This window comes from Mus caroli, unplaced genomic scaffold (assembly GCF_978045245.1).
Source record: "Mus caroli unplaced genomic scaffold, Mus_caroli_1 scaffold_7, whole genome shotgun sequence".
In the NCBI taxonomy this organism is placed as follows: Eukaryota; Metazoa; Chordata; class Mammalia; order Rodentia; family Muridae; genus Mus; species Mus caroli.
The window spans coordinates 58804563-58819568 of record NW_028227262.1 but is presented as its reverse complement, the minus strand read 5'-3'; the positions used below and the strand labels follow the sequence as shown (position 1 = coordinate 58819568).

Here is a 15006-nt window from a genome sequence, read left to right as displayed (position 1 = left end):
TTGCAAGATAACTCAGATAAAGTTTGTGCCAAGCCTTCCCCAGATGAATGTTATTCAGATCACAGGGAGTAAGATCAAAGGTGAGGAAGATGCTTCACTGGGATGTCAGGTCTCCCAGCTCTCCAGTGAAAACTTGTCACCTTCTACAGACAGTAAAATTACAAATAGCTGAAACACATTAAAAACTCCCTTAATCTAAGCCTACATAGGATCCCCTCAGGCACAGAGTCCTTTCCTGCCATGTCCATCTGGGTAAGTGCTCTGTACACAAGTGCAGAATCACAAGGTGGTTCAGTCCTAGGCAGACTGACTTAGAAGGAGTTCCAGGGCTACTTGGTGGTTTTCAGCATCTACAATGGAGAAACTTAGCTCTGACATCCCTTCAGCAAAGGGGACTCTATTCTGCATAGGTGATTAATGTGTTTTCTTCTGAACATATCCTTTTTCTGTAACTCATAAAATTCTTCAGTTTTGCACACTTCTGGCAAATCCATATATTTTTGGTTTGCATTCATTTTTTCCAAAGTAAATTGATTCTCTGTATCAGCACTTAAGTCACACATTGAATTTCCTGACTTATTCTTTCTTACAGATATTCCCCTGTTACCAGATCTTCTCAAGTTAACGAGGGAACCTTAAACTTACATCTTAATGTAATGTCCTCATCTGTGTGTCTAAAAGAGGTACTGGACATGAATTCTGTGGTTTGAATAATTCAGAGATATAAATCTGTGGTGGTCTGAATTCATTTGGCCTAGAGAGTGGCACTATTAGTAGATATGGTCTTCTTGAAGTAGATGTGGCCTGGTGGAAGAAGTGTGTCACTGTAGACACAGGCTTTAAAAACCTCATCCTAGATGCTTGTAATCCATCTTTTCCTGTTTGCCTTTGGCACAAGATGTAGATTTCTCAACTCCTTCTGCACAATGCCTGCCTGGATGCGGCCATGCTCCCACCTTGATGATCATGGACTGTACCTCTGAACCATAAGCTAGCACCAATTAAATGTTGTCCTTATAAGATTTGCTCTGCATATGGTGTCTTTTACATTAGCAAAGGCATTGCTAAGACAAAAATTATTAACAGGGACTGGGATATTGCTGGGATACTGCTGAGCTTGACAATACTTATGTTTGGAAAGATGTGGACTTTGGATTTGGAGTGAAGTGGGGATGCTGTAAGTGGGGATTAATTGGCCATCCTAATAGGAATATCAAAGACTTTGTTGCTGAGGTTGATTGAACAGTGGAAGCTGGATCTAGAGGTTTCAGAGTAGAAGAATAATAATATGTGACCCAAGCCCTTTAGCAGAGTGCAGAAGTTCAGGTGTGGATCCTAGAACTCGAACAAGAAATTGTAATGTTGAAGTTTCTTTGGAGACACCAAGATGTTTAAGCTGCCAGAGCTGTGGTATATCTGCTGAGGAAAGCTGCTAAATGAGAGTGGAAGTCGCACAGATAAAGGAGTTTGTTGCAGTCAAAAAGGATGAAAAAGGAGTTGGAGATCTGAAAACCACTTTGACATCAGACATGGAGGTTCAGTTTGAATTTTGCCCAACTGGTTTCATATCTTGCTTTGGGATTACAGTCAAGTGATTGAATGAATCTCGAAAAGAATTTGAACTTGGTAATTTTTACATGTTTCAGACTGCTATAGAGTATTAGGGCATTGGAAATTGGCCTAAATGTATTTTTTACTATACTATGGCTAGGTATGGCCCTCATAGACTCATGTGTTCTAACAGTATTATGGGAGGCAGGGAACAGAATGTAATGGTTTGAATATGGTTGGACCAGGGAATGACACTATTTAGGATATGTGGCCTTATTGTAGTAGGTGTTACCTTTTTTTTTTTTTTTTTTTTTTTTGGAAGAAGAGGGTCACTATCAGTGTGGGCTTTGAGACCCTCCTATTAGGGTCCTGGAAGTTAGTCTACTCCTGTTTGCCTCTGGAGCAAATGTAGTACTCTCAGCTCCTCCAACACTATGCCTGCCTGGATCCTTCCATACTCCCACCATGATGATAATGGAATAACCCTCTGAGCCTGTAGCTAGTCCCAATTAAATGTTGCCCTTCTAAGAGTTGCCTTGGTCATGGTGTCTGTTCACAGCATTAAAACCCTAAGTAAGCAGAAGAAGCTTTACAAGGAAATGAAACTTCATGTTCAAAGCTGGACAGTGGACATCCTCCCACTTTGTTGCATCTCACTCCCAGTTCTTCTATAACTACTAGATCTCAGAGGCTGTGCTTAGCCAGGGCTCTCACTTGTGGCATGTCTCAGCTAAGGTCATGGTTGCCAGTTTTGAAATATCAAGTCCATGCTGAACTTGGTGGTATTTTTTCCTGGTGGTTTCCCCAGGTCCTAAAAACAGGAATTTATGACTCTTGTTTCTTGAAAATAAAAAACAATTACAAACACTCAAATACTGGTAATACCTAAATTTTGTTGCTTTCTCTAGGTTTGGTCTTTCTCACTAGCTCCCCAAATTCCCCAAACTGTATCTTCTCATGGGGTTAGGAACAGATAAACAGAAATTTATCACCCTTTGTGTTACAAAGAGACCATCAAAGCTGCTTGGCTAGGAGGCCTGTAATTCCATGTTCCCTCACAGTATCCATTACATCTCAGGTGCTGCCAAGAAAAGTTTCTCCTGAAGAACAGTTGGGTCTCTGTAGTTCCAGCAAGCATCTGTGACAAAACTCCTTTCAGGTGTGTTACAAGGGTCCTCTTGGACTTCCTGTTCCTTCACCAAAAGAGCACACTGTCTTCTCTGGAGTTTCTGAAGATGTGTTTTCAAATGCTGAAACATTATAGGTGCAAGGGTGAGCTTGGAGGACAATAAAAGGTATCAGTCACTTTTTAGCTGAAGTACTTTTCATGAATTTTCCCTAACACAACCACACAGTCCCTTTTGTTTATTTCATCTCTGAACATACTGTTGACATCTGCTTATTAGTGACATTTTCATTGAATAGGACAACGGTGGCTTTTTCCTCACTGTCTTCCAAGTAGTTGTCCAAGTAGAATTATTAGATAAAGAATACTGCCCAATGTAACTCCATTCTAAACAGAACCTACTTTCATGAAGCAGAGCCAGTCCCACCTTCACAAGCATCAGTCCATTATACAAGGAGGCAAAGCAGAGTTGAGAGTGATGGTAGCATGGTAAGTGTGAGCTGTGTGACAAAGACAAACAAAAACATACAGCTTAATAAACGTAAGGTAGACAGGTATTGCTTAGACCTGACTTAAACGCTACTCTTTTTACACAGCCTCTCAGCACCAGGGATCAGGTAGGCTGTATCAATGTTGCAGAGGACTACACAGACACTGTGCCTTTCTAGTCCCTGGATGAAGTACACCCAAAGGGCCACAAGCACCCAGTGTGCAGTGACTTCTGCAGAGAGGTTTCCCTCTTACATTCCACTCTCTCCTCCAGATGACAAGGTCAGGTCATTGTTGTGCTGAACACTGGTCATCCATTTGAGGCCTATTGGTGCCATGGATCTCAGGCTGTCCATGATTTGTGAAATTGAAGGATGACATAGTGCCTACAGTCCTGGATTCCTGGTTTCATGCAGAACAGGGGGAGGGCTGTCTGTTCTCCTGAATGGTTAAAGCCTTTACAGTTGCTCTATCAAGGAATACTCAGTATTCTTCTGGACATTTCCTGATCCAGGTGAATTTTGTCTTCTATTCTGCCCTCTACACTCTTCCATTTTTCTCCCTTACTAATTTTACAAAGCCAAATTAGTAAATATTTTCACACACTATCCATATCAGCTCAGCTCTAAATTATAAATTCTTACCCAGTGTTGATGAATTCTAATATTTCTTTATTGCTTCATTTCATAATTCCTTGATTTTTTAAAGCTTATAGTGCAATTATAAGAGCTATACATTCCCTTATCTCCCTCAAAACCCTTCCAAATAATCCCCCATTCTGTCCTGTGCTTTCACGGCCTCTCTTTATTACATAATAAATATTCTTACGTGTATAACTACAACATGCTCAGTCTTTGTAATGTTACTTGTATGTGTGTTTTCCACACTGAAATTTGGTTTTGGACACCCAATCGGTGTGGTCTCACTGGAGAAGAGGTTCCTGCTCTTCTTAGATTTTTTTAGTTGCCTGTAGTTCTTTTTGTAAGCTGAGTAGTGGGCTTTCCTGTACCTGGCATGTCCAATTGTTGTCCTTGTTTAGCTCATGTTTAGGCAGCCACATTTCCTTAACACAACCAGGAGATACAATCTCACAGCAAACCCTGATCACCCAACTCTTCAATCTTTCCACCCATTTTCTGCAGTGCTTTTTTGAGCGTTGGATGCAGGAGTTCTTGGTAGATGGACCCTCTGAGACTAGGATCCACAACTCTACATATTTATTGATAGTGGTTTTCTGTGAGACAGTTGACCATGTCAGGAAACTTGGTAAGTTAGAGCAGGTCTGACACCATTGAAATTGAGTACCATCACAAGAGACAGTAGATGCCTCCCTACTCCCTGTCTGAATCCTGGCCTGGAACATGTACTACGTTCCCCATGTTGGTCATATAGTCAAAAACAGTTTTTCATGCTAATGACATACTTTGAGGCCCTGAGGGTTTAACCAATTAGCTTCCCTTCCCAGACACTCCTTCCCACAGAAAGTATTTAATCTCTGGGCCACCCTAAGAAATAGGCACATCTCAATTTTCCACGATGAACAACCAATAAACAGTTTGGAAGTAAGGGTTGTCTCTTTAATCTACCACTTCCCTGGGGATCATGAGGAAGGCCTTCACCTAAAGAGCCTTGCTGCCTAAGTCTCCCATAGAAGGCCTCTTTTTGCTACCAGACAAACATTGCTACTTTCCTAGCTTAGCTAAGCCAGAGCTACCAGCCCCAGTCCAGGAGTAGATGCTGTTCTCAGCCCATGTCCACCCCAATTCCTGGCCTTGTCTAGGGCCAATGATTCCCCAACATTTCATTCCTGACCTCTCTGTCTGGTTTTTTAGCAGGGACTAGATGCCTGGGAGTCAGTGAATATTAGCTTTTACCTGCCCACATCGTAAATTGCATTTTCCTGTGCCCAGAGCAGTGTCTCAGAGATTTACCAACATCCAGGAAGCCCAGGACCAAGACAGGTGGCTTTGGAGAAACACAGCCAAGCTCCCTGCATTGGCAGGTCAGAACACAGACCCACAGTTATCTGTACTGGTCTTCTTCTGTTGCAAAAAGAAATTTTCTTGTTAAATATTTAGTACATTTTAAATAATTTTGCTTCATGTTTATATACTATATTACAGTATAATATGAACTAAAAAACTATGAAATTATTTCATCTCTTAAGTTTGATTTTCAGTTGATAATCCTTCCCTATGCATCTGGGAAGTTTTTCTTTTTTATAACAGTATAGGCCTCATATGTACTAAATATGTACTAAATATTCATTAAAGGAAATGATGAATTCTACATAAAACACACACTGTGTTGCTTATATCCTTTGGGCTGTCTTCTCTGAAGTCTGGAGAAGCCTCTTGTACCTAGAGTGAAATGGAAGACTCCTGTGGAGCCTCTCCTTCAAGACTGGGTGATACTTTTCATTTAATCATGACCTTAGAATGGGATGTCCCTGAGTCTATTGTAACTGTAGTTTTATTTATCACCCTGATTTTACATACCAAAAGAGAGAAAATTAAGAGTATGTTCACACTGATAATTGATACTCAGGGTCTTTTCACAAAGGCATAATGGTGGAAGATTGAAGTTATAGGTTGGATGCAGAGTTATTAAGAATCTAAAGAAGAAAGATCATGATTTTAAACTGCTTGGAAAGGGAACATGGTTCCATCATTCTACTGTATTGGTCATTTTTGTTTTTTCTGTTTCAGGCAGGAAAAGGGCTGATCTGTCATTAGCAAAGCTGAATTGCCTCTCCCAGGTGACATGACAAGTTACTGCATGAGAAAACCAGCAGCTGACATGTCTATAGAGATCATTCTGTGCCTGAAACAATTCTATATTTGTAGGTATGAATACAGCATGTTTTTTTCACACATGGGGTTCTCTGACACAGGTATAGGAGTAACTGTCCATATGATCTAGAGGAGTTGAGTGTAGCTCTGAGCCCTTAAGGTTACACTCTAAGGAAATGTCAACGTGTAGAATTTGATTCAGAGTCCAAATTGGTAATCACTTGTTCTAGAGATTTATTAAAAATATTTGGTGGTGCACGCCTTTAATCCCAGCACTTGGGAGGCAGAGGCAGGCAGATTTCTGAGTTCGAGGCCAGCCTGGTCTACAAAGTGAGTTCCAGGACAGCCAGGGCTACACGGAGAAACCCTGTCTCGAAAAAAAAAAAAAAAAGAATATTTGGCCTAGCCTGGCAGTGTTGGCACATGTCTTTAATCCAACCACTTGGGAGGTAGAAGCTGGCAGATCTTTGAGACAGGCCAGCCTTGTCTATAGCATGAGTTCTAGGACAGCCCAGGCTATACAGAGAAATGTTGTTTGAATAACTGAGAGCAAGGAGAGTGAAGAGAGTAGAAGAAAGATGAAAAAAAATGGACTGTTTAGGGGAGGGAAACACAAAGCACACACACACACACACACAGACACACACACACACACACACAGAGACACAGAGAGAGAGAGAGAGAGAGAGAGAGAGAGTCAGAGACAAAGTCAGAGACAGAATCAGAGACAGGGAGACAGATGGGATGGAGAATGAATATTTGACTTGTTAGCAAAGGAACACAATAAAGTAGACACTGAAATAAAATGCCCCTATGAACTGGAACCCATGGGTACACAGTCCTCCAGGAGAGCATATTTCTAATTTTATGCAATCTTCAAAATTCAAATTCACCAGACATATTAAGCTACTTTGCATCTGACAATCCAGTGAGATGCATCTCTTGCCCCAGAATAAACCAAACTCATGAACCAGGAGAGGGAATGATTATCAGAACTCATGAAAATGTTTAATGTACAAGGAAGTTTATATTCAGAAGTAGTCTCACAATAGTACACACAATTCAGCCTTGATTAGAAAGCATTAGGACAGTGGGGACAGTGGGCATGGCTTTGAGGTCATATGAGCTAGAGCTATGTTTGGTGACATGGAATCAGGATGAGGAAACATCTTTTTGCCAGCTCAGTGTTGGTTGGAATTTGTGAACAAAGCCATATTTTGTAATGAAGAGTGTTTTCTTCTCTCCTCAGCTTTTTCTGTTTGCTTCCTACCCACATACAATGAATAAAGCCAACATACTCTGCACTGACACAAACATGAAAGTCATATTGTTCTCTGAAGTCAGTGTTGGGATCTCAGCTAACAGTATCCTTTTTATTGCCCATCTCTGCATGTTCCTTGGTGAAAACAGGCCTAAGCCTATTGATCTCTACATTATTTTCTTCTCTCTAACCCACCTAATGCTGCTTGTAACTATAGGACTCATAGCTGTGGACATATTTATGCCTGGGGGGAGATGGGATTATACTACATGCAAATTTCTTATGTATTTGCACATTGTTTTGAGGGGCCCCACACTTTGTGCTACCTGCCTGCTGAATGTCCTTTGGACCATCACCCTTAGTCCAAGACGCTCCTGTTTAACAAGTTTAAACATAAATCTCCCCATCACATCTCAGGTGCCTTTCTTTTCCTCTGTGTTCTCTATATGTCTCTTAGCAGTGAACTCTTATCGATTACTGCTCCTCTGAATTTGACTTCAGAGAATTTTCTGTATGTTACTCAGTCCTGCTCAATTCTACCCATGAGTTACTCCAGAAAAAGCATGTTTTCCACAAAGATGGCCATCAGGGAAGCCTTTCTCACTGGTCTCATGGCCCTGTCCAGTGGCTACATGGTAGCTTTCCTATGGAGTCACAAGAAGCAGGCCCAGCACCTTCACAGCACCAGCCTTTCTTCAAAAGCATCCCCAGAGCAAAGGGCCACCAGGACCATCATGCTGCTCATGAGCATCTTTGTGGTCTTCTACATTTTAGACCCTGTTATCTTCTACTTAAGGATGAAGTTCAAGGACGACTCAATATTTGTCTGTGTCCAAATTATTGTGTCTCATAGTTTTGCCACAGTCAGCCCTTTTGTATTTATTTGCACTGAAAAGCATATAATTAAGTTTTTCTGGTCAATGTGTGGCAGAATAGTAAATATTTGATTATTTAGTGATGAGTATGGACCCTGGATATAATTCAGTATGTTGTCATCAGAGCTATGGATCATGACAGTTTGGGAATGTTCAGAGCCATAAATTGATATATGAAATTATCTTTTTTCTATTAAATGTCTTTACATTGTGTGGATAAAAGTATATGAAAGACAATTAAATCACAAACTGTACCTTTTTTGAAATAAAATGTGTAGTTTTAAAATTTATTTATTTTTTTCACTTTACATGCCAATATCAGCACTCCTCTCTTCTCAGTACCCCCTCAGACAAGTCCTCCCTCCTTTCCTCTGTACCCTTCTCTTCGACATGGTGAGCTGCCACAGAATGGCCCCAGTCAGCCTCTCTCAATCTATGGGGAATCAAGATTCCAGATAGGTGAGCATGGAGTTGATGAGAAATGACAAACAAATAAGAACACAAGGGAGTGCTGCATCTGACTGTATTTTCACAAAGCAAACACCAGTCTTATATAATACAGAAAACAATGGAGTAGGGTGTCACAGCATCCAAGGTACATTGTAGTATCTGACACAAAACAGTGGAATGCCTTCAAAGGACTGACAGGAACCAGGTAATATTTACAGTAAAGATAAAACAGCCCCGCCTAGAGTCAGTTAATGACAGGAAAGGATTTCACATCCTAGTCACAATTTATGCTATTCCTTTGAGCCTTGTAAAAGCTAGCACCAGGATGTTCTGCTCTGGCAGACCTTATAATGAATAATGCAATACCACAACTCCCATTTTTCATAAGCCTTGGTAAATACTTGCATATGAGAGTAACTTGACTGTTCTTTTAAGTTTCTGTAGGGAATCTCCATTTGTCAGAATAATTCACCAACTTTCTTGTAACATGCAATGTAGTCTGGTATACCTGGCTGTAATGAAGATTCTAAGTATATTTTGCTAAGCTTGCCCTGAGATTTCTATCTGGCACACTGAGATGCCTAATTACTAATTGTCAACACTGAGGCATTTCATCTGGATGAATGACATCCCTACAAAATCCAAGCCCAGAGTCAGCTCAAGGACTGTCTAGAACATTGATGAAGACCAGGGAGTAAAAAGCCAGGGAGTAAAGTTCAACCTGATTAAGTACTTACAAAATGATTACTTGGATGCACCTATGTGATGGTTTGCATATTCTTGGATCAGGGTGTGGCACCATTTGGAGGTGTGGCCTTGTTGCAATAGGTATGCCCTGGTTGGAGTAGGTTTGTCACTGTGGGTATGTTCATAAGAGCTTCACCCTAGTTGCCTGGAAATCAGTTTTCCACTATCAGTCTTTGGATGAAGACATAGAACTCTCAACTCCTCCTGCACCATGCCTGCCTGAATGCTGCCATGCTCCCACCTTGATAGTAATGGACTGAACCTCTAAATCTGTAAGCCAGCCCCGATTAAATGTTGTTGTCTTTTTTATAAGACTTGCCTTGGTCATGGTGTCTGTTCACAGCAGTAAAACCCTAACTAATATAGAAGTTGGAACCAGGAGTGGGATATTGCTGTGATAGGCCTGACCATGCTTTTATTGAAAGAATGTAGATTTTGGGAATTTGAATTTGGAAGGCAGTGGAATGCTTTAAATGGGGCTTAATGGGTCATCCTAGTAGGAATATGAAAAACTTTGTTGCTGGAGATGATTTGAACTGTGTTGACCTGACCCAAGAGATTTCAAAGAAGAATTACAGAATGTGGCATAAATACTATTTTTGTGGTATTTTGGTGAAGAATGTGACTACTTTTTTCCCTTGTCTGAAAAGTCTGCTTGAAACTAAGGTGAAGAGACTCAGATTAATTTCATTGACAAAGAAAGTTTCAAAAACCCCAGCAGAGACTTTGTTCTCTGGTTAAGTCTTATGAAAAGAAGTTTGAACAAGCATAGCAAGCTTAGAAAGGAAAAATATAAAATATATGGTTCGAGTATTAAAGGGGTACCAGGAAGTGAAATGGAGCAAAATCTTGTGTTCTAGTATCCCGAGCTTTTGTCCCCACCAGCAAGAACACGCTCAGGACAACCAGAATCTTCTGCGGCAAAAGCTTTATTGCTTACTTCTTCAGGAGGCAGAGGAGAAGAGAGAGCGAATGGCAAAACCCCGTCCCTTTTCTGGAGGATTGTCCTCTGCCTCGGACATGTCGCTCCCTGATTGGCTGCAGCCCATCAACCGAGTTGTCGTCATGGGGAAGGCAGAGCACATGGAGTGGAAAGCTACACTGGCACATGCGCAGAATATTTGTTTACTATTTAGAACACAGGATGTCGGTGCCATCTTGTAATGGTGAATGTGAGGGCGGCTCCTCACATCTCCCCCTTTTCTTTTATTTAAGAGCAATAGGCCACCCATTCTAATGAGAGTGGAGATAGAGATCAAATCCCCAGTGTGCAGGTAAAGGAGCCGTACACAAAACCTCCTCTCAGGCTCATCACCCGGAGTGGTCCTGGTCTGGTCCCGTGTCGTTTTTCCTAGGGGAAGGACACTTGGACACTCAACCTTCTTGAAAGATGACATGTCTCCCTAGAATAGGCTCATATATGCCGCAGAGCCCTTCTACTACAGTGCTTAGCCGTGCAACTCTCTCGGGCTGCTGAAGCACACTCACTCTATCCCATGCAATGAGACTAGCCTCGTGGGGTGCAAGAGCTGAGTGGCCAGTGATCTATTGCTTAAGCATAGATAACCATATATCAGGGGAAGCACCATGTTCTAGTGCTGCAAGCGCCTGGGCAATAACCACCTTGTCTCTCCTAGTTTGGGCCTTAAGCTTACAGAGCAACCAGAGAAGCAACACTAACCACAGCAAAGTGTAGCTCTAAATAATCCCACCCCCACCCATTCTTTAAAGAAGGAAAATGTTGAGGAGATAATCCTTTGGTCAGGGACAGGTCCAAGTGCGTGGGGCAAGTCTCAATTTTCGAAGGTTCTGTTCAAATTTAGCCGTCCAATTCTGTATCTCCCAACACTGCTCTCCCTTTGTTGTTGTCGCCCTGGACATCACCAAGATGAGGGACATCAGTATTTCCTTGGTTAATCTGGATTTTTCGGGTGAGTCTTTCTGGTATCCAAAATGGGTTGTCTTCATTCTGTGGAAAAACACAAACAGCTCCCCTGGATCTTATTAAAATAGTATCCGGTCCTTTCCATTTGTTACTTAAAACATCTTTCCATTTAACCATCTCATTGGGCCTATCTGGCTCTGAACAATGACGTTCAGCCGCAGTATGGCCATGAGCATTAAAAATTTTAAAAATTGATTGTAAAGATTGCCATAGACACAGACACTCTTGGTACTCGGGGTAGAACCTCCTCGACTCCCCATTTCTGTTTTATTAGATAGGATTTGAGGGTGCAATGCGCATGCTCAACAATACCCTGTCCTTGAGGGTTGTATGGAAGTCCAGTCAGGTGGGTCATGTCCATCTGACAGCAGAACTGTTGGAATTTTTGAGATGTATAAACTGGTCCATTATCAGTCTTAAGGAGTTTGGGTTTCCCCCAAGCACTCCATGCCTCAAGGCAATGTTGAATCACATGTGAAGCCTTTTCTCCAGTTAAAGGAGAGGCAAACATGATGCCAGAGTGTCAATGGACACATGGAGATATTGAAGTTTTCCAAAGGACGAAACATGTGTAACATCCATTTGCCAGACCTGTAGAGGTCTAATACCACGTGAGTTAATTCCCACATGAGGAACTGGCAAGAACTCACAGCACCTTTGACATTGAGTAACAATGTCACGGGCTTCTTTTCTCGTCAAGGAGAAACGACCGCGTAATGTTTCAGCCGTCACATGAAAATTGTTATGAAAATTTCTTGCAGCCTCTACCGGGGATGATAGGGCAACAGCCACCACTTTAGTGGCCTTATCTGCCAAATCATTTCCCAGAGCCATGGGGCCAGGTAGGCCTGAATGGGCTCTAACATGAGTAATATAAACAGGAAATCTTCCAGTTAACAAAACTAATTGTATCTGCTGAAAAATATTGGCAACTTTACTGGAAGGCTTAATCACTCCAGCCACTTCTAAAAGATTTACTGCATTAACCACATAACAGGAGTTTGACACAATATTGAGGGGTTCTAAAAAGGTTTTTAAAACTTCTAAAACCACTAAACATTCTACCACTTGAGGTGAATTTTCATTATATTGTTTGGATACTACTTTACCATTAGCCACATAGGCACCTATGCCAGTTTTTGATCCATCAGTATATACCACAATCCCATTTTTAAGTGGGTTTCTTACTGTTATTTGTGGAAACACAACAGATTGATTTTGGGCAAACTGTAAAATTGGATGTTTTGGATAATGGTTATCTATTTGTCCTGATAAGGAGGTAACTAAAACTGCTCAATCATTAGATGTGGCTGCCAAGGTTTGAACCTGTGCAGTGGTATAAGGTACAATTAAAAGATAGGGACTTCGTCCAAAATGGGTGATTGCTACTTTTAGGCCTTTAAGGGCAAGCTGTGCAATTGCATCAGGATACCAATCTATTATTTTAGCTGGGGATACATTTGGATGGATCCACAACAATGGCCCATTCTGCAACAAAACTGCGGTTGGCAATTTTGGTGTCTTAAAGACACACAAACTAAAAGGCTGTGAATCCTCAATACATTGTAATTGTGCATTCTGTAAGGCATTTTCCACCTTTTGTAAGGCCTGGTTAGCAGCTAGAGTAAGAGACCTAGGGGAGGAGATATTAGAATCTCCTTCTAAAATATCAAACAAAGGCCTTAACTCAGCGGAAGGAATCTTCAAAAAAGGTCTGAGCCAATTAATATCTCCCAACAGCTTCTGAAAATCATTTAAGGTATGGAGGTGATCTCTTCTTATCTCTACCTTTTGGGGCACAATCTTATTTGGGGACACAACAGAGCCCAAAAATTGTCCTGTATCAGAAATTTGGACCTTTTCTGTGGCTATCTGTAAACCCCACTGACTTCAAGTTTTAGGTAGAAAAGGATATGCCTTTTGTAGCATGGTAAGGTTTTTTATGGCACAGGAGGATGTCATCCATGTAATGGAGCAAAATTAAAGAGGGGAATTGTTCCCTCACTGGCAAAAGAGCTTCTTGCACATAAAGTTGGCACATTATAGGATTATTGGACATTCCTTGTGGTAAGACCTTCCATTGATACCTCTTATCAGGTTCCATGTGATTAATAGAGGGGATGGTAAAGGCAAATCTGGGCCTATCCCTTGGACACAAAGGTATAGAAAAGAAACAATCTTTAATATCTATAATAATTAAATTCCAGCCACGTGGTAAGGCAGAAAGCACAGTGAGACCCCTCTGTACCAGGCCAAATAAGTTCATTTGCTCATTAATGGCTCTGAGGTCATGGAGCAGTCTCCACTTTCCTGACTTTTTCTTAATTACAAAAATTGGAGTATTCCAAGGTGAGGTAGATGGTTCAATATGGCCTAGTTTTAATTGTTCCTTTACCAGTTGAATCACAGCTTCCAGTTTTTCAGAGGATAGGGGCCACTGAGAAACCCACACCGGATCTCCTGTTTTCCATGGTATGGGTCATGCTGCCCCAATGGCCCCTAGAAAAAAACCCAAACCCTGTCTATCTTGGTTTCCAGTAGGTGAGATGGGCTCTGTCCTTCCTTGCTCTTGACGTCCTAACCCTTTTCCTTCTTTATAACCCATCTTTGCCATGATATTTCTTACTTTAACCGAACACCCTCCCGACGGGGCATTCTCATTAGACAAAACAAGGCACAAATGCTGCATAATATCCCTCCCCCAGAGGTTAACTGGGAGAGGGAGCACATAAGGTATGAATTTCCCTCGCTGCCCCTCGGAGGATTCCCATGTCAAGGCAACAGAGCTTATAGTGGGACATGATTGATATCCTAGGCCCTGTAATGAATGAGATGACTCTGTGGTGGGCCATGCTTTGGGCCACCAATGTGTAGAGATTATACTTTTATCTGCTCCGGTATCAAGGATGCCTTCAAACTCTTTTCCGTTGATCTTAAGGCGGAGCTTAGGTCTATCATTCAAAGATACAACCAAATAGGCAGAATCATTTCCAGAGGAGCCCATTTTCTTTACCTCAGGTCCTGCAGATTTCTCCCTGGTATTATCAGGGAGGAGCAGCAGCTGAGCTATCCTATCTCCTTTGGTAATAGAAAAAACACCCTTAGGGCTTGAGCACAGGACCTGTATTTCAGGGGAATGTTGACAATCCATAACTCCAGGGTGAACTACTAAGCCCTGCAAGGTGAGTGAACCCCGGCCGAGAATAAGGTCCATGGTTCCAGGGGACAAGGATGGCATAGGCTCCACCGGCACCGGCTGAATACTCATTTGAGGCATTAGTAGGAAGTCAGAGGCGGCACGCAGGTCCACCCTTGTGGGTCTTCCTGGGTCGCCTCTCTGACTGCTTCCTGGGTCCTGACAACCCGGTTCCCATATCTTTGAGGGCCCTGGGACCGAGGGCCCGATAGCCCATTTTTTGACACATCAGCTGATTGGTTATCAGGTGGGGGAAGGAGTCTGCCCTTTATATACCTCACAGAGCGACACTGGTCGGCTCTATGATAGCCCTTGCCACACTTAGAGCAAAGAGTGAGGGTCCCCCCCTTTTGTCTGGAGCTCTGCAATCTTTCTTAAGATGCCCAGGCTTCCCACAGTTAAAACATGTCCTCTGATCATTTCTGCCCATGGAGCATTTTTGGGATTGGAGGATGGCGACCGTTAAGCCTGCATTGGTGAGAGGTCCCCCGAGCTCCTGACAAACCCTGAGCCAGTCTTGTAAGCCTTTGTTCTTTCTTGGGCCTATGGCCGCTTGGCACTCCTGTGTGGCTTG

At 42.1% G+C, this 15006-nt stretch overlaps 1 protein-coding gene across 1 annotated transcript; it reads left to right on the top strand.

The window, feature by feature from the left end:
* The first annotated feature begins 212 nt into the window (after positions 1-212).
* On the top strand, positions 213-8299 carry LOC147003895 (vomeronasal type-1 receptor 46-like). Its single transcript, XM_085839623.1, is given in 4 exon segments — positions 213-252; positions 5875-6012; positions 7208-7595; positions 7598-8299. Coding segments are annotated over 2 exon segments (927 nt in total). The 5' UTR covers positions 213-252; positions 5875-6012; positions 7208-7237; the 3' UTR covers positions 8167-8299.
* The last annotated feature ends 6707 nt before the right edge of the window (positions 8300-15006 follow it).